This window comes from Macaca mulatta, chromosome 20 (genome assembly GCF_049350105.2).
Source record: "Macaca mulatta isolate MMU2019108-1 chromosome 20, T2T-MMU8v2.0, whole genome shotgun sequence".
Classification (NCBI taxonomy): Eukaryota; Metazoa; Chordata; class Mammalia; order Primates; family Cercopithecidae; genus Macaca; species Macaca mulatta.
In genome coordinates, this window is record NC_133425.1 from 2,389,093 (window position 1) to 2,416,530 (window position 27,438).

Here is a 27,438-nt window from a genome sequence, read left to right on the forward strand (position 1 = left end):
CCGCTGTGTCCTTGACTCTGGTTCTGGCTGTGTCCCCTGATCCTGGTCGTGACCCCAGGTCCTATCACACCCCCTGACCCTAAGTGTGCCTCCCTAACCACGATTGGTCTACTGGTCCTGACCCTGATCGTGCCCCCGACCCTGACCGTCCCTGACCCTGATTGTACCTCTTGGCCCTGGTCGTGCCCGTCCCCAGAAACAACAACCTGACCTTCCTGCGGCCGTACTACCAGACGGAGGAGGGCGAGGAGAACCCGTTCATCTGCTCCTCGCGCCGAGACAACGGCATGCAGAAGTGCTCGCACATCCCCAGCCGCCGCGAGTTGCGCGTGCCCTGCACGCTGGGCTGGGAGGCCTACGTGCAGCCCCAGGCCGAGGGGGTGGGCGCCACGCGCAACGCCTGCATCAACTGGAACCAGTACTACAACGTGTGCCGCTCGGGCGACTCCAACCCCCACAACGGTGCCATCAACTTCGACAACATTGGCTACGCCTGGATCGCCATCTTCCAGGTGGGCGGCAAGAAGGTGGGACGGGGACCCTGGGGCACGGCAGGGGAGCGGGTGCAGGACTCGCCCCCCAGCCGAGACCCCAGGGGGCACGGGCGGGGAGGAGGAGGGGTCGTGCGGGCCCAAGTCCAGCCACCGCCCCCCCAGGTGATCACGCTGGAAGGCTGGGTGGACATCATGTACTACGTCATGGACGCCCACTCGTTCTACAATTTCATCTATTTCATCTTGCTCATCATCGTGAGTGTGGGCGGCAGCGGTCGCCACGATGGGCCCTGGTGTTAGCTGGCTGGAGGTGGGGTGGGGTACCTGGGTGGTCACAGGGGCTTCTGTCTGGCCTCCAGTTGAAGGGAGGGAGGCAGAGCTTGCGGGGGTGGGGAGATGCGGTTGGGGACCTCAAGAGGCCATGCCACCACCTAGACAGGGCCCAGGCCTGTGGGTGCTGGCTCAGGGCTGAAAAGCCAGGAACACCTCTGGAGAGTACACAGCCTCCCAGCGCAGCTTTCCACAGCGCGTGTGGCCCCAGGTGTGCTCCTCACCTGGTCCTCTCACAGGCCCCATGGGGTCCCAGCAGAGTTGGGCTAATCAGGCCGCAGACATCTGTGGGGTGCTGGGTGTACGTAGAGCCACCCTGCAAGGACCCAGCAGGTAACAGAAGCAGACAGACATCCCCAGCTTGTTCTCAGAGAGCAAGCGAGGAGAGCGAGCAGAGATTTGCTGCACACTGGCCGGTGCTAAGGAGGAAACACCTGGGGTGCTGGGGAGGGGAGAGTGGCCACCGTTGAGAGGGTCATCTCAAGGGCAGACCTGCAGGCAAAGGAGGGGCTGAGCCACATGGAGAGACAGGAAAGAGGGTTCCAGGTGTTTCATCTAAACAGGCATAGAACAGCTACTGTGCCGCCTGCCGCAGACGTAGGGGCTCAGCAGTGAACACCGCAGTAACCTGCCCATAGCAGGGCACCCCACCCACTGTGCTTATGGCGTGGCCCCCACTCGAATAGGCGGCGCGCAGTAGGGCTCAGTGGCGAATCAGAGACTCACTCACTCACCGCCACCCACCTGCCCGCCCCCGTCACAGGTGGGCTCCTTCTTCATGATCAACCTGTGCCTGGTGGTGATTGCCACGCAGTTCTCAGAGACAAAGCAGCGAGAGAGCCAGCTGATGCGGGAGCAGCGGGCGCGCCACCTATCCAACGACAGCACACTGGCCAGCTTCTCCGAGCCTGGCAGCTGCTACGAAGAGCTGCTGAAGTATGTGGGCCACATATTCCGCAAGGTCAAGCGGCGCGGCTTGCGCCTCTATGCCCGCTGGCAGAGCCGCTGGCGCAAGAAGGTGGACCCTAGCGCTGTGCAAGGCCAGGGTCCCGGGCACCGCCAGCGCCGGGCGGGCAGGCACACAGCCTCGGTGCACCACCTGGTCTACCACCATCACCACCACCACCACCACCACTACCATTTCAGCCACAGCAGCCCCCGCAGGCCCGGCCCTGAGCCAGGCGCCTGCGACACCAGGGTGGTGCGGGCCGGCGCGCCCCCCTCACCACCCTCCCCAGGCAGCAGAGCACCCGACGCAGAGTCTGTGCACAGCATCTATCATGCCGACTGCCACGTAGAGGGGCCGCAGGAGAGGGCCCAGGTGGCACGTGCCGCCGCCACCGCTGCCGCCAGCCTCAAACTGGCCACGGGGCTGGGCACCATGAACTACCCCACCATCCTGTCCTCAGGGATGGGCAGCGGCAGAGGCAGCACCAGCCCCGGACCCAAGGGGAAGTGGGCCAGTGGGCCTCCAGGCACTGGGGGGCACAGCCCCTTGAGCTTGAATAGCCCTGATCCCTACGAGAAGATCCAGCATGTGGTCGGGGAGCATGGTGAGGACCCAGCCCCACCCCATGGAGGAGGTGGTGGGACCTAGGCAGGGCGGGCAGGGTCTCCAGTGTGTCATGCCTGCCCCCAGTCTAAGCACTCTCATGAGCCCAGCTTTGATTTGTGGAACAGACCAGCCACGCCTCTGGAACCCATAAGAGGGGAAAAGAGGGAGGTCCTGCCCCCGTCAGTGCCAAAGCAAGCCCCCCGTGGCCCACATCTCACAGCAGGCGTGGTGGCCACGGAGGTGGGATTCTGAACCTGACAAGGCCTGTCAGAGCCTCCTGGGCCAGCATCCGTTGCCCCTGCCCGGCTCCAAGAGGGACCACGTGCTTGTGTCCACAGACTGGACACTTCCCTGGAGGACTTGCAGCGCCCTTTGTGGCCATTGAGGCTGGCCCCCCTTCTAGGTGGGGACACCGAGCGGGGGAGTGTGGGGGAGGTACCGTCACAGTCAGCCAGTCAGGAAGAGAGGCTGGTGCAGGGTTCTCCTACCCGGGGCCTGGGCCTCCGTTGACCAGGTGAATGGGAGACTCCAGGACCCCCAGATGGTAGGTTCCACACAGGCTTGGGGGTCCCTCCTGGTTCCGGACACAGATGTAGAGACGCAGGCAGGGGTGTGTCCCCCGTGGCCGGGATGGGTGCAACTGAGGGTACCAGGATGCTGTGTGCCCTCATGCACCGGTACCCAGGGCATGCGGGCAACAGTGTCAGGGGCACGTGCTTCTAGCCCTTGAACTGTGGGAGTCCAGCCACTGTGCATCGTAAGAGGCACACGGGTTCCAAAGACAGCGTGAAAACATCACAGGACGGCTGGCTGGTCATTTTTATGTCAGTTTCGTGTTGGAGTGATCGTGGTTTGCTTGCGCGGAGTCCAATAGAATCCCGTAGCTAACTTCGCTGTGTGCTGTGGCTGCTGGGAAGTGGCTGGTGTTACATGTCTGCAGATGGCACAGCCTAAGGCAGGCAAACGTCTCTGCACCTAAGTGTGTCCCTGCCCCAGTAGGTGAGCAGGAATGCGGCTGTGGGGGTTGGGCCTGTGTGCCCAGGTGTGTCTGTGAATGTGCCCAGTATGTGCCCGAATGTATGGCTTTTCTGATGTCTGAGGCTGCTGTCACCACGAACTAGTGGGCTTGGAACAGTGGAAACTCACTCTCAGCAGTGGAGGCTGGTGGTCCAAAATCCGGGCGTTGCAGGGTTCTTTCTCTGGAGGCTCTGGGGGAGACCTTTCCTCACCTCTCCTGTGTTCTGGTTTTGCCGGTCCCCGGCTTGTCGACACGTCCCTGCGGTGTCTGTCTGTCTTCACGTGGCTGTTTGTTTTCTTTTTTTTTCTTTTTTTTTTTTGAGACGGAGTCTCGCTCTGTTGCCCGGGCTGGAGTGCAGTGGCCGGATCTCAGCTCACTGCAAGCTCCGCCTCCCGGGTTCACGCCATTCTCCTGCCTCAGCCTCCCGAGTAGCTGGGACTACAGGCGCCCACCACCGCGCCCGGCTACTTTTTTGTATTTTTTAGCAGAGACGGGGTTTCACCGTGTTAGCCAGGATGGTCTCGATCTCCTGACCTCGTGATCCGCCCGTCTCGGCCTCCCAAAGTGCTGGGATTACAGGCTTGAGCCACCGCGCCCGGCCTGTTTGTTTTCTTCTTATTGGAACAGTTGTGGCTCAGGGCCTTCCCTACTCCAGGATAGCCTCATTCCTCATTCTTCATTTTGACTCGACACCTGCAGAGATCCTACTTTCTGTGAAGTCCATTTGCAGGTTCTGGAGGTTGGACTCTGGATGGATCTTTTTGTGGGGGACACGTTCACCCTACCGCTCCTGTGTGTGTGGGTTCCCGGGCCCCTGTGGCAGCACCACTGAGTGGGCCTGCCTCTGTCTGTGCCCTCTCCCACAGGACTGGGCCAGGCCCCTGGCCATCTGTCAGGCCTCAGCGTGCCCTGCCCCCTGCCCAGCCCCCCAGCAGGCACGCTGACCTGTGAGCTGAAGAGCTGCCCATACTGCACCCGTGCCCTGGAGGACCCGGAGGGGGAGCTCAGTGGCTCAGAGAGTGGAGACTCAGATGGCCGTGGCATCTACGAATTCACGCAGGACATCCAGCACGGTGACCGCCGGGATCCCATGCAACCACCCCCTGCGACGGACACACCAGGCCCAGGCAGCCCCCGGCGGCGGGCACAGCAGATGGCAGCCCCGGGCGAGCCAGGCAGACTGGGCCACCTCTGGGCTACCTTCAGCGGCAAGCTGCGCCGCATCGTGGACAGCAAGTACTTCAGCCGTGGCATCATGATGGCCATTCTCGTCAACACGCTGAGCATGGGCGTGGAGTACCATGAGCAGGTGCGGGCTGGCCTGGTCACGGGGCTGGCTCCCTGTCATGCTTGCAGGGCCTGGGGAGTCTCAAGAGGCTTCCAGCAGTCCCAGTGCCTGACCTGATGGTAGGACAGTCAGGCAGGGCCCCAGAAAGCCGGGGGTGGTGAGGAAAGGAGACTAGGTATGCTGAGCCTCTGCTGGAGGGAGCCTCCTTGGGGTCCTGGCCTCCTCTCTAGATGGCAATTGATTAGGCTGCTGAGATGCTGCTGCAGCCCTCCTGATCCCTTGGGTCTTGATGCAGCCAAACCTGCTCCTAGATAAGTGCTGAGGAGGGTTGGGAGCCATGGATGGGGTCACCTGATTGTCCCCACCTCTGCCTGCAGCCCGAGGAACTGACTCACGCCCTGGAGATCAGCAACATTGTGTTCACCAGCATGTTCGCCTTGGAGATGTTGTTGAAACTGCTGGCCTGTGGCCCTCTGGGTTACATCCGGAACCCGTACAACATCTTCGACGGCATCATCGTGGTCATCAGGTGGGTCTCCACCCGCTCCCCAGGCCAGAGGGGCCCGGGAAGCTCCACTGTCTGGCAAAGAATCCACCTGCAGAGCAAAACCCTGAGCACAGGAGGAAGTGCTGGCAGCGACACAGCTCTTTATGACAAGCTGTGGGAAGCAGGTGCTTGGTGGCCCCAGTGCCCCATGGGACTGTCCTGGGCAGAGTCCCCTCCCCAGACCCTATGCTTCCCTGCAGGCACTACTAGGTGCACACCTGTTAGGTCAGCTGCATCTCAGAAGGATGTTTCTGGAAACTAGAAGAGCTGTTCCCTGCAGGAACAATGCAGGTGTGCATTGGCCTCAGGGCTGAACTGTTTGGGGCCAGACCCAGCGAGAAAGACCAGCTTAAAAGGCTGAATCATGTTTGCTGCTGGGGGAGCATTTGCTGCAACAAAATTAAACCAGAAAGGATTGGGAAAATTTGAGGGGAAACGCCGCCCGTCTTCCCCTAGAAGGAAGCTCATCCCTTGAGAGTAGAGAGGGGTGAGGGGTCTCACACCCCGGGGCAGGGAGTGGGTGAGCGGAACGGACAAGCCAGGTTGGCTGTGGAAGTCCCGGGACAGGAGAGCGTCCTTGGCGAAGGGGCTTCCTCGACCTGACCAGAGCCAGGCTTCTGCTTTCCCGGCGGTGCGGGGGGCCAGACAGCCGCTGGGGCTGTCAGCAGGTCAAGAGGCTTTTGAGGTGCATCCGCAGCTGCTCATGCCCCTCGATGCAGCCAGACCTGCTCCCGTCTGTGGGATGCAGCACAGGGGCCACTGTGGCTCCCTGGCTGTTAATCCTGCTTCCAGCGGGAGGAGGGCTGGGGTCGGGGACCATGGCCCCGCTGACCGTCGCCCCCACCCATCCGCAGCGTCTGGGAGATCGTGGGGCAGGCGGACGGCGGTCTGTCTGTGCTGCGCACCTTCCGGCTGCTGCGTGTGCTGAAGCTGGTGCGCTTCCTGCCAGCGCTGCGGCGCCAGCTTGTGGTACTGGTGAAGACCATGGACAACGTGGCCACCTTCTGCACGCTGCTCATGCTCTTCATTTTCATCTTCAGGTGGGCCCCCCAGCCCGCCCAGCGTCTCACCCCAGGGCAGCCAGGAGCACAGGCCCGGGGCGCCCCCAAACAGAAGGAGCCCTCCCACCACCAGCCCCAGGGCATCTGCAGACACTCGACCTCCGCTGCCTTCATTCGAGAAGCACTGATGGGGCACCTACTGTGTGCCACGCACTAGACATGGAGGGAGTGAGATGGCAGGGTTCAGAGATGGGTTGCCAGGTAGACAAACTGGGGACTTACTGAAATAAGGGTAGAGTGCTGGGGGTGGGGATGGGCACCAGGCTCCAACTGGGTTGTTCTGAGCGCCCGCTGGGTGCCACTCTAGCCTGGAGCTCAGGGTCAGGGTCAGCTGGAGGGTAAGAAGCCAGGCAGGCGGGGTTCTCACGGTCCAGAGGGGCTGAATGAGGCAGGTGTCCCAGGTCCCGGTTGCCGCCCGAAGCCAGAGTGGTCTCCCCATGTTTGTTCCACCTCTGGTCTTGGTCCTCTTGCCTGTAGAATGGACATTACTGAGTTGTGGGGGTAGGAAGTCCCTTGTAAGCCAGAGAGCTTGGGCGCCCAGGGAGGGTGGGGGGCCAGGAGAGCCCAGATGGCCAGAGCCAGCCCTGCCCCTCCTTCCTTCCACTCTTCTCCCCTCCCCCACCTTCTTCCCCTCAGCACACCCCTGCTTCCACCCTCAACACGCCCCTGTCCCCGCCCCCAGCATCCTGGGCATGCACCTTTTCGGTTGCAAGTTCAGCCTGAAGACAGACACCGGAGACACCGTGCCCGACAGAAAGAACTTTGACTCCCTGCTGTGGGCCATCGTCACCGTGTTCCAGGTAGTGCCCAGGGGTGCCCGCAGCAGTGCTGGCTGCCGAGTCTGGTCCCCAGAGAGGTGGATGTGCCGTGCTGCGTGCCCAGAGCTGCCTCCATCCCAAGGACTTGCTGGCATTTTGGGGCTGGGCTGACCATCCCGGTCTCCCTGCTGTCCCCCAGATCCTGACCCAGGAGGACTGGAACGTGGTGCTGTACAACGGCATGGCCTCCACCTCCTCCTGGGCCGCCCTCTACTTCGTGGCCCTCATGACCTTCGGCAACTACGTGCTCTTCAACCTGCTGGTGGCCATCCTTGTGGAGGGCTTTCAGGCGGAGGTGAGGAGGCAGGGAGAGGGGCTTCCAGGAGAAGGGGTTGCTGCCAGGAGGAGGGCGATGAGAAGCAAAAAGGGCTTTAGGTCGAGGGGAGGGGTCCCCGTGGGGGGCCTGCCAGGAGGTGAGGGATAGAGAAGGGAAACTGGCTTCCACGAGGAGGGGGCCTTCCAGAAGGAGCGGGGAGGCCAGGAGCCCAGCGGGGTGGGCAGGGATTGGTCTGGAGAGGCAGATTCCTCACCTACCTGCCCCGACCTTGGCAGTGAGATCATCCTCTGGGTCCTCCTGTCTACACCCCACCTCCCAGGCCAGCCCAGCCTTCCATCTGGCATGAGGGGTCACCACTCACAGGGCCCTCATCCCTGCCTTGTGCTTTGCGGGGTACAGGGTGATGCCAACAGATCCGACACGGACGAGGACAAGACATCGGTCCACTTCGAGGAGGATTTCCACAAGCTCAGAGAGCTCCAGACCACAGGTGCGTGTGGTCGGTGGGTGGTCCGGGTTCTGGTGGGTGGAGTACGCCGGGCTGGCTGGGCAGGGCCCCCAAGGGCGAGTCCTAGGTGGGAGGATTCCTGATCCTGGGAGCCTGGCAGCTTTAGGGGCCTGTTCCTCCCTCTGTTGCGCAGAGCTGAAGATGTGTTCCCTGGCCGTGACCCCCAACGGGCACCTGGAGGGACGAGGCAGCCTGTCCCCTCCCCTCATCATGTGCACAGCGGCCACACCCATGCCTACTCCCAAGAGCTCACCATACCTGGACGCAGCCCCCAGCCTCCCAGACTCTCGGCGTGGCAGCAGCAGCTCCGGAGACCCGCCCCTGGGAGACCAGAAGCCTCCGGTAGGGACCATCTCCTGCCCCAGCTCTTAGGCCCCTTCAGGTTTTCCCCACCTGGCTCCTTATGGCCTTCCCCAAACACGAGTGAGGGTCCCTCCCCACATGCCCATAAAGTCCCAACCCTGTGCAGAGACTGGGAAAGAGTGCTCTGGTTTCTGTAAACGGAAGCCAGGGCTGCTGTTCCGCGAGGCCGGTGTGAAGGGGCAGGCGTGGAACCTCTGTGCAGCCAACGGTCTAGCAGAGTGCACAGCGCACAGCACGGGAAGACCCAAGGCAGCTGGGGGCAGAAGCGTGCCCGGGAAACAGACAGCAGGCCAGGCGGGGGTTCCGCTGCCACGAGAAGCAGCCCGATTCCCTTTACAGCCAGGGCATCTCTCTGGGTCCGGGGAACTGGAGGGGAGCAGTTTTGAAACGAACTCCAGGCAGTACCACCTGCAACAGTCACGGAGCACGGGAGTGAGGCAGACGCCCTAGCAGGGGAGGAAGCGGGACAGATGTGAGGCTGAGCCACAGGCCCAGCTCCTGGGGATGCTGGGGCCACCCGCGCTTTGTCTGGTCCTGCACTGGTTCTGGCCCCTGACCCAGCAGAGCCCAGGGCCTCACCCCTGCAAGGCGGGCACCTTGACCCTCACGAGCTGTGCCTATGGTTGGCTCGGTGGGCCCCTAAAATCGCAGCCTCCACCGTGCTTCCCTGGCAGGGCTGTCTATGTGTGAAATGATCCACGTATGGTTTGCACACAGTAGGTGCTCCATAAATGCCAACAGTTGGTGTTAATAGTGATGCCGTCAGGCCACTGACTCCCGCCACCCCCCAGGCCAACCTCCGAAGTTCTCCCTGCGCCCCCTGGGGCCCCAATGGTGCCTGGAGCAGCCGGCGTTCCAGCTGGAGCAGCCTGGGCCGTGCCCCCAGCCTCAAGCGCCGCAGCCAGTGCGGGGAACGTGAGTCCTTGCTGTCCGGTGAGGGCAAGGGCAGTACTGACGACGAAGCCGAGGACGGCAGGGCCACGCCGGGGCCCCGTGCCACCCCACTGCGGCGGGCCGAGTCCCTGGACCCACGGCCCCTCCGGCCGGCCCCCCACCCACCCACCAAGTGTCGCGACTGCAACGGGCAGATGGTGGCCCTGCCCAGCGAGTTCTTCCTACGCGTCGACAGCCACCGGGAGGATGCGGCCGAGCTTGACGATGACTTGGAGGATGTGAGTGCGTGGCCCTGGGCCCACAGCCGTCTCGCCTCCCTCTGTCTGGGGCAGGTTCCCTGAAGTGGGATTTGAGGTGGGATTCAGAGCATGGTGTTAACTGGGGAGGTTCAGAAGGGGAGAGAAGCAGGCTGGGCCAGGGAGGAATCCAGCAGCATTCAGGGATTCAGCCACAGCCGATCCCAGAGTCCCTGTTGTCTGGGGGCCGTGTCCTAGATGATCCATGTACAGCCTGCATACGGGGGCTGCGCCCTGCACCGTGGGTCAGCCACTGGCTGAGAGCTGTTGCCGAGGCAGGGCCAGGCATCCACTAGACTCTCAGGCTCCTGTGGGTCAAGGACCACTCCTCAGAGCCAGAGCCAGAGCCAGGGGCCCAAGAGCACCCACTTACCTGGCCCCGTGGACTCCCAGCATGGGTCACTCTGCCATCCCCAGGGTAGGGAAGGAGGCGGTTCTGTGCTACGGGCCCCAGAGGCCAGAAAGCCAGAGCCCAGAGGCCAGTGGGTGAGGAATGAGGATGGACAAGGCTGAGAAGGTGCTGGGAGGAGGGCTGGGAGGAGTGGCCGAGCTGAGTGCAGAGGGCCCTGGTGGGGGGCCAGGCAGGCAGGCACAGGGCTCTGAGAACCCGACTTCTCATCCCCCAGAGCTGCTGCTTCCGCCTGCACAAAGTTCTGGAGCCCTACAAGCCCCAGTGGTGCCGGAGCCGGGAGGTCTGGGCCCTCTACCTCTTCTCCCCACAGAACCGGTGAGGAGGCCGGGTCAGGAGGCTACATGGCTCGTGCCAGCCCACGGGACCCCCGCCCCCAGGTCCCCACTGGGCGGGGCTGGCACTTGGAGGATATTTCTGGGTGGGCCCCCCTTCTCAGACCACAGGGACCCGGGCTGAAGTGGAGACCTGGCCAGGGCTGTCCTGCGACCCCCATCCACTCCGCTGTCTGTGCCCGCCTCTCACCCGCTCCTGCCCACCCAGGTTCCGCGTCTCCTGCCAGAAGATCATCACGCACAAGATGTTTGATCACGTGGTCCTCGTCTTCATCTTCCTCAACTGCGTCACCATCGCCCTGGAGAGGCCTGACATTGACCCCGGCAGCACCGTGAGTCGGCCAACCCCATCGTCCCAGGCCACCGCGACCCCCAGGGAGGGACGGAGTGGACACAGCCCCCACCGTCCTCTCCCGGCAGGAGCGGGCCTTCCTCAGCGTCTCCAATTACATCTTCACGGCCATCTTCGTGGTGGAGATGATGGTGAAGGTACCGCAGGGCCCGGGGACTGCCCCTCGTTCCCAGGCCCCCATTCTGCCCTCATCCCCACCAGTTGCGTGCCAACTTCCCAGATCCCCCAGGCCTGAGCCTGAGATCAGTGCCATTGGCCCTCCCCAGGTGGTGGCCCTGGGGCTGCTTTCGGGCGAGCATGCCTACCTTCAGAGCAGCTGGAACCTGCTGGACGGGCTGCTGGTGCTGGTGTCCCTGGTCGACATTGTCGTGGCCATGGCCTCGGCTGGTGGCGCCAAGATCCTGGGCGTTCTGCGCGTGCTGCGTCTGCTGCGGACCTTGCGGCCTCTGAGGTGGGGACCGGGGGCACCCCTGGGCTCCTGGGGCAACCCGGAAGCACAGTCCCCCGACGCCACTATCCATCACTGCTCTCGCAGTCCTGGGCTGTTCGCAGGCTGCCCAGTCAGCCCCACCTTGGGGCCTTTGCCAAGCTGTGCCAGCGCCTGGCAGCTGCTGCCATGGATGACCGCAGTGTATCCTTCACTCTCTTCCAGGGTCATCAGCCGGGCCCCGGGCCTCAAGCTGGTGGTGGAGACGCTGATCTCGTCACTCAGGCCCATCGGGAACATCGTCCTCATCTGCTGCGCCTTCTTCATCATTTTTGGCATCTTGGGTGTGCAGGTGTGTGGCCTCCACGTGCCCCAGGGTCTGTCTTCCCAGTGTGGCTCCCAGCAGCACTGTTGTGGGACGGGGAGGGACAGCTCAGGCCTCACTCGCACCCCAGGAGGCCCTCTGTGGGGTGGGGCACAGGCCGGGCCCTCCGCGGTGACCGCCGCACCCATCAGCTCTTCAAAGGGAAGTTCTACTACTGCGAGGGCGGCGACACCAGGAACATCTCCACCAAGGCGCAGTGCCGGGCCGCCCACTACCGCTGGGTGAGGCGCAAGTACAACTTCGACAACCTGGGCCAGGTGGGCAGGCGGCGGCAGGAGGCGGGGGGGGGTCTCCAGGACCCCCTGGAGCGAGAGGGCCAGCGACCCCAGCTCCAGCCCTCCTCAGTGACCCTGGCTCTGGCCCTCAGGCCCTGATGTCGCTGTTCGTGCTGTCGTCCAAAGACGGCTGGGTGAACATCATGTACGACGGGCTGGACGCCGTCGGTGTGGACCAGCAGGTGTGCACAGGCGGGTGGCCGGGTCACCTCAGGGTCTCCCCCGAGTGGCTGTCTTGGCTTCTGGAGACTCGTGGGGCCGTCCTGGGCAGGGCATCTGGGCGGGGACCCACCAGCTCTGTGCCGCAGCCCGTGCAGAACCACAACCCCTGGATGCTGCTGTACTTCATCTCCTTCCTGCTCATCGTCAGCTTCTTCGTGCTCAACATGTTCGTGGGTGTCGTGGTCGAGAACTTCCACAAGTGCCGGCAGCACCAGGAGGCGGAGGAGGCGCGGCGGCGTGAGGAGAAGCGGCTACGGCGCCTGGAGAGGAGGCGCAGGAGTAAGGCGCTCCCGGTGGCGGTGGCGGGTCGGTACCTGTGTGCCCACCGGGCCCTCCAGCCCTGCCTGCTCCAGCCCCAGCCTCCCCGAATGGCTCTGCACGCCACCCGCCTTGCCTGGGCCTGCATGGGGGCCGGGCCTTGGAGGGGCTGGCCGGAGAGGGCCGCTGGGGGAGCCCGCCACAGCAGGAGAGGAGGCGCCCCCAACCCCATCCCCAGTGCCCAAGGGGCAGGTTCCCCACCGAGTCCTTACTCCACAAGGAGCCAGCACAGCCCCCGAAACACGGGGCCTGAGGGAGAGCAGGGAGGGCTCCAGGCCCGAGTGCCCCCATGCCCTTAGCCCTCAGACCATCTCCTTGTCTTTCCAGGCACTTTCCCCAGCCCAGGTACCGGCCCTGCCCTGCATGCCTCAGGCCCCGCTCCTGCGGCCGCTGCTCGGGAAAGGGCGGGCATCCCAGGCCTGCTGGGGTCCTCCGCAGGGCGGGCACAGGCAGCTGGAGGTGCTGGGTGTGTGGCGCAGGGACGGGCTGCGCTCGCCCACTGGTGCCTGGGCTGCTGTGTACATGCATGTGTGTGGCTGTGCCCGACTCACAGTCTGCCTGCATCTCTGCCGTGCACCAGGACACCCAGAGCAACAAGGGGCCACCCACACCCCTGCAGGCCTGTGGCTGCCCTGTGTCCTTGCTGGTCCAGCCCGACTGTCCGCTGGCCCCCTCTGGCTGCCTAGGCTGCACCGAGTGCTTCCGTGACTGCATGCTGGCCCGCAGAGCATGGGGGTCGGGCGGGGGGTGTATCCTGCTCTTCCAGGCCCTGGGCCAGTGGTCCCCACCCGTGTGTGGTTCTGTGGCCGAGGCAGGTGCTGGGGTGTGGTGGCAGCTCACGCCTTCACCTGCGGGAGCTCCTCCTTGTGCGTGGAGGGGCCCTGGAGGCCGAGCGTTCAGTGCACACCTGCCTGGGAGACACACGCAGATGGTGGGCACCGACTTCAGATGGTCTGGAGTCTGGCAGACCCTAGACCACAGCCCATGGCCTCTTGGATGATGGGGAGGGGAGGGACTTGGGCTGGTGGCCAGAGGGCAGGTCACGCTCTCGTCTCTGCTCCAGTGAGGCCTTGTGGGCCCGGGTCTAAGAGAGGGGCCCAGCCATGTGGTGTGCCAATCTGGGAGCTCCAGGAGGGCGGGGTGTGCCAGGCAGCCAGGTGGGATGTGGGGAAGCCGTCTCAGCTTCGGACCCACTCTTGGGGCCTGCCCAGGATGCGGCCGCGTTGCTGAGGAGGAGGTTAGTCAGCGGCCTGCTCCAGCCCGGGCCTCCTGGCCTGGCCAGCTTCCCAGTGAGCTGCATCTCACCTAGAACAGGGTCCCTTCCCTGAGTGAGTCCTTCTCCTCCAGTCTGACGTGAGCCCTGCCATGAGGCAGGGCCAGCCCCATCTTCACATCTGAGCCTGGGCCCCCACTTCTCCCCTACACTTGGCCACCTGGGAAGAGAATGGGGTCTGCAGGAGCCTGGGGCAGCCCTCCCGCCTGGCGCTCACGGCCGCCCTCCCTGCAGAGGCCCAGCGCCGGCCCTACTATGCTGATTACTCGCCCACCCGCCGCTCCATTCACTCGCTGTGCACCAGCCACTATCTCGATCTCTTCATCACCTTCATTATCTGCGTCAATGTCATCACCATGTCCATGGAGCACTATAACCAACCAAAGGTGGGTGCGAGAGGGCCCTTCCTTCCCGCAGACCAGGGTGGCGAGGGGGCCCTTCCTTCCCCCACACCAGGGCGAAAAGAGGGCCCTGGGGCTGGGGCACCCCCAGTGGGGCAGCTAACAGCACGTACAACCCAGGACTGGCGCTCCGCTGAGCCCTCACTGGGGTTTGCATGGGGGATGTGGAGATTTTGTGTGAAAACAAGTCTTTCTTTTAACATTGATTGAAACTCCCCTCCCCCTGCCCTGGAGGCCCCTCCCCAGCCTGGCCGTGCGCGTCCCACCCGTGAGGAGGGGCTGGCAGGCCGTGCATGTCCCATCGTGAGGAGGCTGGCAGGAGACAGGAGGGCCTGAGATGGAGTTTCTCTTTACTCGGGTCCCCCTGTATCCTATCCTTTCCTCAGTGGAAGGACATGGTCCTCCCAGCCTTCCAGAGGAAGGAGGTAGTCTCGGTAGCAGTAAGCCTTTGAGGCTGAGCGGACTCAGCTCTGTGGAACACATTTTGTGTGGAGCTGAGGATGGCCGTGGCCAGAAACCAGGAGCATGGGCTGGGAGGGGCAGGGTCTTCCCTCCCCAGAGGTTCATCCTCAGAGGGTGGGGGGCTCCAGGATCCATCCAGGCAGTGCGTCCCAGCCCAGCCCAGGCTGCATACCGTAGGTGCTCAGAGTTGGGCCCTGTGAGCCCATGTCCCCATGCCGCCGAGGTGCTCAGGTCGGTAGGGGACAGTTGGGAGGCCAGGACACTGCCGCTGGGGCGCACAGATGGCTGCAGCGTGTGAAGTAGGCGGGCAGCTCAGGGTGGCTTCCCGGACCCGGAGACCGTGGCGTTCAGCTGGGCCTGTGGATGCTGGGAGAGTAGCTTTCACTCATTCACCTGGTCAGATGCTTCGAAGCACTGCCTGTGTGCTGGGCTGGAGGAGGGCCGAAGAGGCTCCCGGTGCCCAGGAAGGAGCTGCTGAGCTGACCTGGGAGCCTCCAGGGCCGGCCCCCGGGGTCACTCACAGGCGTGCAGAGTGGGAGCCAGGGGAAGAGGGGTGGCCCCAGCCCCACCTCAGCCAGCCCGACCCTCCACCCCCAGTCGCTGGACGAGGCCCTCAAGTACTGCAACTACGTGTTCACCATCGTGTTTGTCTTCGAGGCTGCGCTGAAGCTGGTGGCGTTTGGGTTCCGTCGGTTCTTCAAGGACAGGTGTGTGGGGCAGGGCCGTCTCGGGTTCTGGGGGCCCCTCGGGGCTCTAGAGGCTGGGGCAGGTGCGGCCGCAGGCTTTTCCACGGGGGGGCAGAAGTGATGCTGCTGAGCCGAGGCGGGGACCCCGGGCGTGTGCGCTGAGCCTGCGGCCTCGCAGGTGGAACCAGCTGGACCTGGCCATCGTGCTGCTGTCACTCATGGGCATCACGCTGGAGGAGATAGAGATGAGCGCCGCGCTGCCCATCAACCCCACCATCATCCGCATCATGCGTGTGCTCCGCATCGCCCGGGGTAGGTGCCCGCGCGCCCGCCAGGTGCCCTCTGCGGGTGGAGGGTGGGGGCTCGGCCTTAGGTGGGAGTGAGGGTAGGCGCGACCAGGGTCCCCAGCCCAGCCCTGCTGACGCTCAGCTCCCGGCCCTAGTGCTGAAGCTGCTGAAGATGGCCACGGGCATGCGCGCCCTGCTGGACACCGTCGTGCAAGCCCTGCCCCAGGTAGGTGGAGCCCTCACCATCCTCAGCGCAGGCCCCACACGCGCCCGAAAGAGGAGGTTGCAGGGAGGGCCTCGCCGCCCCCACTCTCCCTCATTTGTCTCTCTGGTCCCTCGGTTGTGCGACGGCTGAAGCCGTATCCCTGCTGTGTGCAGTGGGTGGCTTGGCTGGGCTGGGAGAGGTGGATCCAGCCGCTGCCCTCTGGCCTCCGTCCTCTGGGCAAGACCCATAACTGGGGCCACCTGCCCAGTGCACTTCCAGAGGCAGGGGCTGTGGAGAGCCGGAGGGATCCAGGCAGAGTGCAGCAGGTGGCCAGGGCGCGTGTGTGTGCGCCCAGGACCACACCCAGGATGCAGGCGTCAGCCGCAGGCCTGGCTCCCCCTCAGAGCCCACATGGGCCCAGCCTCCCTGCTTCCTGTGCCCCTGGCCCCTGCCCAGATCCTTTCTGGCCTCCACAGCCAAGAGACCCAATGCAGTGTCCTGTCCATAGTCTCTAGTACACCTGTCCAACCCTCGTGTCCATCTATCCACCAGCCCAGCCACGTTCCCAGCCACCCGCCACCCCCATGGCTGCCCATGCACCTGGCACCTCCTCTTCCCAGTCATTTCCCGTCTCTGTGCCATCTGTCAGTTGCCCCCTGCCTGTCTTCTGCCTCCCACCTCAGCCGTCCCCACTCACCCTGTCCTCAGCGGTGTGCCTAGCTTCATCCGAGTAACACTCCCGAGGGCCCGGTGCCGCTTCACCAGGTGCTCAGCTGTGCAGAGGAGGGACGTGGAGTAGGGCAGGCCTGGCCAGCCTTGGAGGGTGCGCCGCCCGGCGGAGCAGTGTGTGCAGATGCTGGGGCTGGTGGGGTGGTCCACAGGAGAGCTGTGGCAGGGGAGGGGTGAGGCCCAGGCCACCTGCCAGGACCCCTCAGTCAGCCGCGTGCCGGCCTGGGCCCCGCCATGGAATCTCTGAGGTAGCCCCTGAACAGGGTGGGCCAGAGCCCTGGGGGAACCTGCTGGGCAGAGAGTGTGGAGTGGGCTCTGGGCCAGAGGCTGATGCTCAGGGGGAGGGCGCAAAGAGAGAAGCCAGTGTGGGCGAGCATGGAGGGGTAGGTTGTGTCTGTCTACCTGGTGAGACCATGGAGCCCCGAAAGGGGCGTGGGGCTGAGGAACGGGGGTCCCCGCCCAGCTCTGGGAACTTGCTTCCACTTGGCCTGGAAGAGGGTGGGCCGGTGGGGCCTGGTGGCTGAGGTGCCGAGTGCCCTGCAGCGTGGGCTGAGGCCTCCCTGCCCGCCTGCCTGACCCGGCTCTGCTTCTCTCTCATGTAGGTGGGCAACCTGGGCCTTCTTTTCATGCTCCTGTTTTTTATCTATGCTGCGCTGGGAGTGGAGCTGTTCGGGAGGCTGGGTGAGTGGCCCCTGCGCCCTCCTCCTGGCACACACGGGGTCCTGATAGGCACCCCCGTGCCCGTCTACTCACAACGCAGTCACATGCCTGCGAACAGTGCGGGGCCTGACGGGGGCCACACACCCGCTGGGCGTCCTCACTCGGGCCTGCGTCTGAGCCTTTTCTGCACGAGGCCGAGGCTCCTATGTTGACGCAGAGGCCTGCACCCAGGCTTGTGACACGTATGCAGACGTGCACACAGGAACGCAGACACAGGGATGCCTGCCACACACGAGGGGAAGCGAGTAGACGTGGAGACGTGCACGCACAAACATCTAGAAACACGCCGCCATCCCTAATGCCACGTGGTCCCCGGAGACAAATGCTGGCTGTGTCCCCTCGCCTGGTGGCTGTAGCCTCCTGAGGCCCCCACCCAGGCCTCAGCCTCAGCCCAGGCTGGGCGGGGCAGGCAGGGACCCTCCTTAGATGGCCCAGCCCTGCCCCTACCGGGTCCCACTTCAGACAGCCCAGTCCCTGCCAGGTCCCTTCCCCGAGCCCCGTTCTGACAGGTGTGACATTGTCACAGTCCAGCATCTGTCCACCGGGCAAGCTTGATTCTGGCCAGCCGGCCCCCACTTGCCCCCCACCACGCACAGTCCCAGACACAGACAATGATGTTTCTTCCACGGTTTGGGGTCGCAGCCGCCAGGCCTGATGAGTCCCAGCCAAGGTGCGGCAGCAGAGGCCTCAGCCCAGGGCCTCCGGCCTCACACCCAGGGTCAGCCTCTGCTGGGCAGGTCGAACCACCGGGGCCTCGTCATCCACATCCTCTGGGCTGACCCCGCCTCTGGGCTCCCCAGGGAGCATGTGGAGGCTGGGTGTGTGTCCCGCCTCCACCCAGAGCAGGCGCGGCTGACCGGGCGGGGGGTCCCTCCCTTCAGAGTGCAGTGAAGACAACCCCTGCGAGGGCCTGAGTAGGCACGCCACCTTCAGCAACTTCGGCATGGCCTTCCTCACACTGTTCCGCGTGTCCACGGGGGACAACTGGAACGGGATCATGAAGGTACCCGCCATGGCCGTGACCCTGGTACCTGGCAACCCCAGTGGTGTTTCAGGTTTTCCCAGGACTGGGCCGGGTCCGTCCTTGCCGGGCAGGGGGAAGGGCATGGCACTCCCAGGGTGGTGCCCACAGGTGGGTGTGGACCCCAGCCTGCAGCTGTCCCCCGCCGCAGGACACGCTGCGCGAGTGCACCCGCGAGGACAAGCACTGCCTGAGCTACCTGCCGGCGCTGTCGCCCGTCTACTTCGTGACCTTCGTGCTGGTGGCCCAGTTCGTGCTGGTGAACGTGGTGGTGGCCGTGCTCATGAAGCACCTGGAGGAGAGCAACAAGGAGGCACGCGAGGATGCAGAGTTGGACGCCGAGATCGAGCTGGAGCTGGCGCAGGGCCCCGGGGGTGCACGCCGGGTGGATGCAGACAGGCCTCCCTCGCCCCAGGAGAGTCCGGGCGCCAGGGACACCCCAAACCTCCTTGTCGCACGCAAGGTGTCCGTGTCCAGGATGCTCTCACTGCCCAACGACAGCTATATGTTCCGGCCTGTGGTGCCTGCGGCGGCGCCCCACCCCCGCCCGCTGCAGGAGGTGGAGATGGAGACCTATGGGGCCAGCACCCCCCTGGGTACGGCAGCCGGTGGGGCCAGCAGGAAGACGTGGGCTGAGTGGGAAGCAGGACAGGGCAGTGAGAGGGAGGATGGCCGGACAGGGAGGAGGATGGGGCAGGCCAGGGTGGGGCAGGAGGGAGGGTGGGTGGGAAGGAGGATGGGGGCAGGCAGGAGGGAGGATGGAGGCCAGGCCGGGGAGGCCGGGTGTGGGCAGATGAGGGGACGACTGGGTGGGCAGGTGAGAGGGAGGACGGATTGGGCCGGGGCTGGCCAGGAAGGAGGATGGTGGCAGGTTGGGGGAGGACGGGGTGGGTGGAAGCCGGGCGGGAAGGAGGGTGGGGGCAGGTTGGGGGAGGACGGGGTGGGTGGAAGCCGGGCGGGAAGGAGGGTGGGGGCAGGTTTGGGGAGGACGGGGTGGGTGGAAGCCGGGCGGGAAGGAGGGTGGGGGCAGGTTGGGGGAGGACGGGGTGGGTGGAAGCTGGGCGGGAAGGCAGGGGCAGAGCTGCCAGCTTAGATTCTCCCCTGCCCTAGGCTCCGTGGCCTCTGCACACTCGCCGCCCGCGGAGTCCTGTGCCTCCCTCCAGATCCCATTGGCTGTGTCATCCCCAGCCAGGAGCAGCGAGACCCTCCACGCCCTGTCCCCTCGGGGCACAGCCCGCTCCCCCAGCTTCAGCCGGCTGCTCTGCAGACAGGTAGGAGAAGCTGTTGCCTGCAGTGGAGGCTGGCGGGGGTGGGGGGCTTACAGGGATGCCCTCTCTCATCTGAAGGACCAGCAGATGAGGACAAGGCCCAGGGAGGGTGGCACTGGGTCCTTGGGGCTCTAAAGTTTTCTGCCTGCTGCTTGGTGGATCTCGGAGCATTGGGCCCAGGTGGGTCTTCAGGCCTGTGAGCCTGTCTGTGGCTATAGAGCTCCTGGCTACGGGGACCCGAATCTTCTTGGAACCACAGCCTCAGGCCCCAGGGTGGGCAAACAGCAGTTTCTCAGGCCCACCCCATGACAGGCAGACGGCAATTTTCCAGGCCCCATGTGGGCGTGTGTCCCATGGTGGGCAGACAGCGGCTTCTCCGGTCCTGGCTTGTGCTCAGATGTCCCAGCCTCACCCACTTGCAGCCTCAGCTCCTCTTCCTGCCTCTCCCTGCCTCTTGCTGCCCAGTGCAAGACCCCCGTTCCGCATGGGAGCAGTTAGGAGAGCCCCATCCTGGGGGTGCCCAGCTGGGCTGCTGGTGTCCCGGGGTGGGGAGGTAGCCTCAGCTCTGTGCCCCTGGGGGCCGTGGCATCTGTGCCTGCAGAGTAGCGGGTACAGGCTTTCCCCAGGAGCCTCACAGGTCAGGAGTGAGACTGGGATGTCCACACCAGTGGCTTCCAGCCCCATCTCGAGGGTCAGGAGCCACCCAGGGGACCTGCCCACGTTGGCCTCTCTAGGACCTGGATGGTGAGGGGTCCCCGGGCCCCGGCCACCGATAGGGCTCTCCCAGGTTCGTGCTCCTTCCTTTGCCTCCACATCCTACAGGAGGCTGTGTGCGCTGATTCCTTGGAAGGGCAGATTGACGGCCCTAGGGACACCCTGGACCCTGTGGAGACTGGCGAGAAAACCCTGGTGAGGCCGGTGTCCCAGGGGGGCTCCCTGCAGTCTCCCCCACGCTCCCCACGGCCCGCCAGCACCCGCACCCGGAAGCACACCTTCGGACAGCGCTGCGTCTCCAGCCGGACGGCAGCCCCGGGCGGAGAGGAGGCCGAGGCCTCGGACCCAGCTGACGAGGAGGTCAGCCACATCACCAGCTCCGCCCGCCCCTGGCAGCCCGCGGCCGAGCCCCAGGGCCCCGAAGCCTCTCCCGTGGCCGGCGGCGAGCGGGACCTGCGCAGGCTCTACAGCGTGGACGCTCAGGGCTTCCTGGACAAGCCGGGCCGGGCGGACGAGCAGTGGCGGCCCTCGGCGGAGCTGGGCAGCGGGGAGCCTGGGGAGGCCAAGGCCTGGGGCCCCGAGGCCGAGCCCGCTCTGGGTGCGCGCAGAAAGAAGAAGATGAGCCCCCCCTGTATCTCGGTGGAGCCCCCGGCGGAGGATGAGGGCTCCGCGCGGCCCCCTGCAGCGGAAGGCGGCAGCACCACCCTGAGGCGCAGAACCCCGTCCTGTGAGGCCACCCCTCACAGGGACTCCCTGGAGCCCACGGAGGGCTCAGGCACCGGAGGGGACCCTGCAGCCAAGGGGGAGCGCTGGGGCCAGGCCTCCTGCCGGGCCGAGCACCTGACCGTCCCCAGCTTTGCCTTCGAGCCGCTGGACCTCGGGGGCCCCAGTGGAGACCCTTTCTTGGACGGTAGCCACAGCGTGACCCCAGAACCCAGAGCTTTCTCTTCAGGGGCCATAGTGCTCCTGGAACCCCCAGAAACAGAGCCTCCCATGCCCGTCAGTGACCCCCCAGAGAAGAGGCGGGGGCCGTACCTCACAGTCCCCCAGTGTCCTCTGGAGAAACCAGGGTCCCCCTCAGCCACGCCTGCCCCAGGGGATGGTACAGATGACCCCGTGTAGCTCGGGGCTTGGTGCCGCACAGCGCTTTGGCACTGGGGTCTGGGGGCCCCGCTGGGGTGGTGGCCCAGGCGGAGCCGTGCGTGGACCCTGACTTGGGTCCCGTCGTGAGCAGAGAGGCCCGGGGAGGATGACAGCCCAGGCCCTGGTTCTCTGCCCAGTGAAGCAGGAGTGGCTGCTGGGCCCCGCGAGCCCCCGTCCGTTCTGGTTCGGGCTTCTTGGAGTTTTGCTGCCAGCTGAGGCTGTGCGGGCAGCTGGGTCAGCGTCCCGTCGTGAGAGAAGCTGTGTTTGTGGGACGAAGACCAGGCATCCGCCAGAGAGGGGAAGGTACCAGGCTGCGTCCTCTCAGGCTGCGCATTGTTACAGGACACTCACTGGGGGCCTGGGCCCTTGCCGGCAGCAGGTGCGGCCACCACGGCCCAAGGCCACCTTCACTCACAGTCTGAGTTCTTGTCCGCCTGTCACGCCCTCACCACCCTCCCCTTCCAGCCACCACCCTTTCCGTTCCGCTCGGGCCTTCCCACAAGCGTCCTGTGACTCTGGGAGATGGTGACGTCACATCACTAAGGAGCCGACTCCGTGGAGTAACGCGCCCGGCACCGACGCAAATCGGGCCTCCCCTCCATCTGGGGGCTTTGGCCGCGAGATTCCCGTTGACACCTTTGTTTTGTGTGCTTTTAAATTCAGGTTAAATGTTGCAATAATCTGATGCGGAAGACTCAGCTTCTCAAGGGAGAGGGAGGGGGCAGAGCGGAATAAACAGTAACTTATTTAAGAAATGCGCTTGGATTCCTGCCATCAGTCAGGCGGGGAAGGGAGCGCCATCCCCAGACGGGCGCAGCAGGCACTTGGCCAGCAAGACACAGGAGACTAGCAGAAGGAAGAGTCCGGGGAGGAAGAAACCAGCCAGGAGGGGGAGCCTGGGGTACCCAGACCCTGGGCCCCCTGACGCTGTGGTGTGGCGGCGGATCCAGCTCACATAGGCGGGGACACGGGTGTAGACCCCTGGCCTGTTGGGGCGGCCGCAGCCCTCACCCCAGCTCACAATGCCAGCCTGCACCCAGGCACCGTTCACCTGGCAGACCAGGGGCCCCCCGGAGTCATCCTGAGGACAGAGAAGGCGAGCATGGGGAGCCGAGAAGGTGGGGAGCCCCTCCCTGGGCTGCACCCACCCCCGTCCTCTGTCACGGCCTGGCAGGCTCACCTGGCAGGCATCCCCGGGGCCCTGGGCGCACAACATGTCGGGCCGAAGAATGCTGCCCCCAGGGCCAGGGTAGTCCCGGCGGCAGGTCTCTGTGTCCACCACCGAGACTTCTACCTCCTGAAGGCTGTAGGGGGGTGGCAGAGGCTCTGGGGTGGGGGAGACAGGCTTCAGGGAAGGTTGGAGCATCAGGCCCTGCCCTGGGGGGATGGGAGACCTTGCCAGACACAAGTCCAATGCCACTGTGACCCTCGTCATGGCACGTGGGTTGTGATCTGATGTTTGGTCGCTGCTCTGGACCCACACGATAGGCTTTGAAAAGGGACAGCCGACGGGGGCGGCCTTGGCCGGGTGTGCAGGCCACCAGGAGCAGGTGGTGGCATCAGTGTCCCTCAGGCCAGCTCTCTTCCAGCTGCCCTTGCCTCCCTCCATCCCAGCATCCCCACACAGGCTCCTCACCTCCCTCCCGCTTGTAGCCCCAGCCAGTCACCCAGCACCGGCTCCCAGGGCGGAAGTCATCTGAGGCCTCCGGGAGGCAGACGGGCAGGATCCGGCTGGAGAGGGTCACGGGGACACTGAGTTGCACCAGGGCAATGTCCCCGCTGGACCCCGGCGGTCCCGAGGGGCTGGAGTGCAGGATGATCTGCCTCACGGTGGAGAAGTGGGGAGACAGAGTGATCTCCAGCTCCCCCAGGTGCACCTGGTAATCGGAAGAGTTCAGGGACCTGGGAGGGAAGGTGGGTGGGTGTTGCGGGCATCAGTGCCCTGAGAGGGGCCGGCTGCAGAGGCCGGAGGTGAGCATCGGCCCTGCCCAGACCCCACCCCTGCGGGCATCTGAAGCCCAGCTCTTCCCTCCTGGGCTCGGGACACACACAGCCTGGGCAGTGGCCTCGCCCTCCAGGGTCCAAGGACCACGGCAGCACCTTGGGGTTCCTGCCAGCGCCCGGAAAAGCCAGCAGCACACCCGAGACCAGCAGGGGCTGGTCAGGAGGCAGATTGCAAGCTCAGTTTCACATGAAGAGATAGCGGCGGGGGCGCGGGAGGGAGCCGTCGGTCCCTAGAGGTGAGCAGAGACCGGCAGAACCTCACAGAGAGTGGGCAGCCAGCTCCTCCCTTTCCACTGGAAGGAAACAGGCTCAGAGTTCCCAAGCCTCAGTGAGTGAAGACCCGGTGGAGGCCTGTGCGCTGGCGTAGGCCGCACTCAGGCCTGGACGTTCAGAGTGCCCCTGCCCAGCCAGACTCACCCGGAGAAGCAGTGGGCAGCTGTGAGCACCCACTGGGGGCTGAGCAGGGACCCGCCACACACGTGCACCCTCCGCAGGCGGAGGCTGGCCTGCCATGGCCATGCGCCGGCCTGGGCAGCGTGGCCCCCCACGATCCGGCCTCCTACACCCGAATGCTGCGGCTGGCCACACCCTAAGTCGAAGGAGGAAGGGGTGGCTGGTGGGGATCCCAAGAAACCCACTGTGCTTCCTCCAGGGAGCCTTCCCTGACCACACCTGCCTTCTCGGGGACTTCGCTCTTCAGCTCCCCCGTCTGCCGGCCTTTCCCTGCAAGCCTCGCGGGTGCAGCGGAAATGACAGCCAGCAGCCGTGAGCGCGCCCGGTGCGCAGGCTGCAGTTTGTAAGTGCCGTGCTCCACAAACTAACCAGGGCTCCCCGGGCAGCTAGAAAGGGGCTCAGAGAACGGTGGAGCCCCCGAGAAGGCCGGGAGTGGCTGCCTGGTGGGCAGTTTTCCTTCAGGGGAGGTGGAGATGTTCGGAGCTGGATAGAACGGGAGGGGGGGTGGGTACACGGCACTGTCCGAGGTGCTCAGGGTCTCTGAACTGGACGCTTGATAATGTAACTTTATCTCCTGTGAACTTCACCTCAGAAAATTAGAAAGAAATTAGGAGGAAGTCGGCTTGAGGCCCACCGGCCGCACTTGGGGCCGCCTGAGCTGGATAATTTTGCTGGCAATGGAGTGTGGGCACTCGACTGCATGGAAGGGAAGCTGGGCTGTAGACAGACGTAGAGATTTATAGACAGGGAGTGGGTCTGGGGGTGGGGCGTGGGCTCTCCTGCTCAGCAAAGCCCCCAGCTGGCTCCTGGGCCACAGTGGGGACCCTGCGGGGAGGAAGTTCAAGGAGGGCCAGGTGGCTTTCATGGCCTCAAAGCATCTCCCAAGGTACAAACTGACCGCAGTGGTGGGGGAGACGGCCCCGGCAGCAGACCCCGGCCAGCCTCCCTCAACCGAGAGATGTGAGCGGAAACCACCTGACAAACCATGGCCTCCCCAGTGGGACCCCCAGAGAAGGAGAGGGTTGTCTCCGAGGCCCCCCTGCCAGGCCTTGCCTGCACCCACCCCCTCACCGCACACCTGTTGGAGACGTACCTGGCTGCAAAGCCCTGAGGGACACACCTGTGGGAAAGAGACGGAGGGCCCAGGATGGAGGGGGCTGCCGAGGGGAGGGGTGTGCAGGCTCCAGAGGCCCCTGCCCGACACCTGCCGGGCCTCAGGGTGACACTGGGGTGGGCCCTGGCCCTGAGCAGAGGGGCCCGGCCTGGTGAGGCTGGGTTAGCCGCTGTCTCACTGGCCCGGGGCTGGGTGGAACCAGCCACGGGCCATAAACAGCAGCTGGAGGTCGGGAGTTTGGCCTCAGGCCTGGGCCTCCTCCCCACCCTCCAGGTCCTGCTCGGGGGAGAAATCACCAGTATTCTGGGTCCTGGGACTCCCGGCACCCCCAACTCCCACCCGCACCTCCCTCCTGCCTCTGTCCCCAGGCACGGACAGCCGGGCCTCCAGCCAGGGGTGCAGTCTCCTCAGAGGAGACACGGGGCCCCACAGGGTGGGGGCTCAGCGTGTTCCTCCCTCCCTCAGGCCAGCCGCCAGCTTCACCCCCACCAGGGATCCAGGCTGGAAGCAGATGCCCCCCCATCCTCATACCCAGGCCAGGTCACCCACCGGGCACAGCCAGGAACAGCAGGAGGCCACGGGCCCCGAGGGCCATGGTGTCTGCCCACTGTAGGGAGAAGAAGGAGGGCCCGCCTGACCCTTGGACCTGCTGGGCGTGGGGGATAGGGGTGGCCACACGCCTGCTGTCAGGCAGGGCGGGAGGATGGAGGAGGCGGGAGCTCCACAGACGGCCCCACCTGTTCCTTCTGCACATCTCCTAAGAAGGGTCGTCACCTCCATTTATCCCATGTGGATGCCACAGCCCTGGCACCAAGTGGCCGGCAAGGCCCAAGGGCACAGTGGTGAAGGACAGAAAGCAAGCACCACTTCTCACCCTATGTCTGCTCCGGGGCCAGGGCTGAGGGAGAGGTAAGTGTCCCTATCAGTGCCGCCCCCTCCAAGAAGCCTTCCCTGGTTCCCTCAGGGCACACTGGCCGCCTCTGCTTCATCCTCTGGGAGCCCAGGCCTCGGGGTTCCTCAGGAGGGTCCCAATCAAGGCCCAGCAGCCCCATGGAGACAGCTCAGGCCCTCGTGACAGCCACCCTCTGAAAAGTCCCTGTCCCCACATCGGGCAGCAGGTCCCGTGCTCGCTCGGCAGATCAGATGGGCGCCATTTCGCTGCCCAGCCTGGACTGGCCCTTCCTAACCGTCCTGGCCGCCCCAGCCTGATGACCCAGCTGATAAGGGGCCCTGGGCAGTGCCCGGGACTTTCCTGCCCCCTTCCCCAGATCCAAATCACAGGCCGGGCTGGAGGGTCCGCCTGAGACCCTCGAGGTCAGGGATCCCCTCTTTGATGTGGGGAACTGAGGCACGGGGGTGAAATTGCCTGACCACCCACCAGGGTGTGGCCTCCTGGGCACAGACTTGGCCTCCTGCACGCCAGCGCGGGGGGCAGCCAAGGCTCTGAACTGTAGGCTCAGTGTTTTTCCTGGTGACGAAGAAGGACAACACCAGCCTCTCCCTTCGCGTGCGGGGCCAGCAGCGCACCCACGACCGGGCACCCTCCTCCCTCACGGCGGCCGCACACCTGATGGCAGGGGCACACCTGGAGGGGTTGCCTTGGGGGAGGCAGGACAGTCCCATCCCACACAAGGGAGCAGAGTCTGAGCCACCAGTCCGTGGCCCAGGGCACCCCTACCCAGGGTGATGTCATCCAGTGGGGAGGAGCCTGAGGGGCCAGGGTCTTCATGGAACCAGGTCCTCTAGTCCTGACCTCGAGGGCTGTCCCCAGGTCCCCACAGGCGGAGACTTCGGGGCCCTCACCTGTCCCAATTCAATTCACCTGCAGCACTGGGGACCCCGTGTCTCTGCCTGTGCCCCAGCACGCCGCTCCCAGCAGTGTGTGCCACACCACCCAGATTCCAGGCCTGCTGGGGAGAAGGAAGCTCCACACACCATCCTGTGAGCCCCACATTCCTGTGATGTGGTGCCTTTCCCCCCCCCCCGTCAGACAGGAGAGCCAACTGAGGAACAGGGAGGGGGCCTGGCCCTGGCAGTGGCCTCCAGCATGGTGGGGTCTCCTGTAACCCAGGACCCTGGGAGACCTGGGGTTGCTTCTGTCTACAGTAACCTGGCCACCTGGGCGCTGTCCCCTCAGTAGGAACCCTGGACCCCCCACTGGCCCTCCCCCTCACACCCCCGGGGACAGGGAACCAGGGCCTCCTGCCAGCAGCCACATGGGTGATCTTGGAGCAGGTCACCCCGTCCCAGTCAAAACGCAGGTGGCTGCAGCCGTGGCCAATGGCCTGCCTGCCGCGTCCTGAGAGACCCTTCCTGTTGAAGCTGACGCTCACTTCCGCCAGTGTCACTGGGCTGAGCTTCGGTGAGCTTCCCAGGAATCTTGGATCTAATTTGGGAAGCTCTGGGACTGGAGCCTGCCCCGCCCCCTCCACCTAGTGGCCGGCCCCTGCTGTCCACCTTCCCTTACACCGGAAACCCCGGGTCCGTGTTGCTTCCCTTCAGGGTCTCATGCCTCCGACTCCCACCCCGCAAAACCGTCGCTGGGCGTGCGGAAGTGCTTCTAGGGGCTCAGTGCTCACTGGGAGTCACCCCGTGCTGTCCCTGTGATCCCTAGAAGGTGGGATGGGCCAGAGGGAGGAAGGAGGGCTGGAGTTCCAGATCCATCTTCATAAACAAGACGCTGGGCCTGCAGGACAGGAGCCGAGGGATGGGCTCCTGGTGCCCCTCTGTCCCCACCCTCCAGGGGCTGCAGAGACAGAGGTCACGTGGGACTGAACAGGGCACTG

The 27,438-nt window shown here is 65.0% G+C and overlaps 2 protein-coding genes across 3 annotated transcripts in view; one reads left to right on the forward strand and one right to left on the reverse strand.

Moving 5' to 3' along the window:
• Positions 1-21,836, forward strand: part of CACNA1H (calcium voltage-gated channel subunit alpha1 H) — a 68,134-nt gene extending 46,298 nt beyond the window's left edge. Inside the window, exons 7-34 of the mRNA XM_077984990.1 lie at positions 197-749; positions 1,588-2,377; positions 4,264-4,706; positions 5,063-5,214; positions 6,087-6,272; positions 6,976-7,093; positions 7,251-7,406; positions 7,788-7,878; positions 8,030-8,238; positions 9,051-9,431; positions 10,076-10,176; positions 10,402-10,525; positions 10,614-10,682; positions 10,812-10,996; positions 11,198-11,324; positions 11,489-11,614; positions 11,725-11,814; positions 11,941-12,133; positions 12,500-12,517; positions 13,680-13,831; positions 14,906-15,015; positions 15,173-15,306; positions 15,437-15,507; positions 16,818-16,896; positions 17,817-17,938; positions 18,108-18,552; positions 19,067-19,227; positions 20,047-21,836. Of these exons, the coding sequence (XP_077841116.1) occupies positions 197-749; positions 1,588-2,377; positions 4,264-4,706; positions 5,063-5,214; positions 6,087-6,272; positions 6,976-7,093; positions 7,251-7,406; positions 7,788-7,878; positions 8,030-8,238; positions 9,051-9,431; positions 10,076-10,176; positions 10,402-10,525; positions 10,614-10,682; positions 10,812-10,996; positions 11,198-11,324; positions 11,489-11,614; positions 11,725-11,814; positions 11,941-12,133; positions 12,500-12,517; positions 13,680-13,831; positions 14,906-15,015; positions 15,173-15,306; positions 15,437-15,507; positions 16,818-16,896; positions 17,817-17,938; positions 18,108-18,552; positions 19,067-19,227; positions 20,047-21,060 (6,400 nt within the window). The 3' untranslated portion in view covers positions 21,061-21,836. The remainder of the gene's footprint in view (positions 1-196; positions 750-1,587; positions 2,378-4,263; positions 4,707-5,062; positions 5,215-6,086; positions 6,273-6,975; positions 7,094-7,250; positions 7,407-7,787; positions 7,879-8,029; positions 8,239-9,050; positions 9,432-10,075; positions 10,177-10,401; positions 10,526-10,613; positions 10,683-10,811; positions 10,997-11,197; positions 11,325-11,488; positions 11,615-11,724; positions 11,815-11,940; positions 12,134-12,499; positions 12,518-13,679; positions 13,832-14,905; positions 15,016-15,172; positions 15,307-15,436; positions 15,508-16,817; positions 16,897-17,816; positions 17,939-18,107; positions 18,553-19,066; positions 19,228-20,046) is intronic.
• TPSG1 (tryptase gamma 1) lies at positions 21,719-25,262 on the reverse strand. Of its 2 annotated transcripts, NM_001204311.2 has the most exon segments (7): positions 21,728-21,861; positions 21,864-22,162; positions 22,262-22,407; positions 22,718-22,983; positions 23,503-23,674; positions 24,632-24,658; positions 25,202-25,259. In NM_001204311.2, coding segments are annotated over 7 exon segments (993 nt in total). In that variant the 5' UTR covers positions 25,248-25,259; the 3' UTR covers positions 21,728-21,824.
• Positions 25,263-27,438: the final 2,176 nt, after the last annotated feature.

Coding starts and splice junctions, on each gene's coding strand:
- TPSG1 (XM_077983258.1), bottom strand. CDS start 25,247: ATGGCCCTCGGGGCCCGTGGCCTCCTGCTGTTCCTGGCTGTGCCCG. Junction 23,675..24,631: donor CCTCAGGGCTTTGCAGCCAG/GTACGTCTCCAA, acceptor CCTTCGACTTAG/GGTGTGGCCAGCCGCAGCAT. Junction 22,408..22,717: donor GGGCTACAAGCGGGAGGGAG/GTGAGGAGCCTG, acceptor CCCCCACCCCAG/AGCCTCTGCCACCCCCCTAC.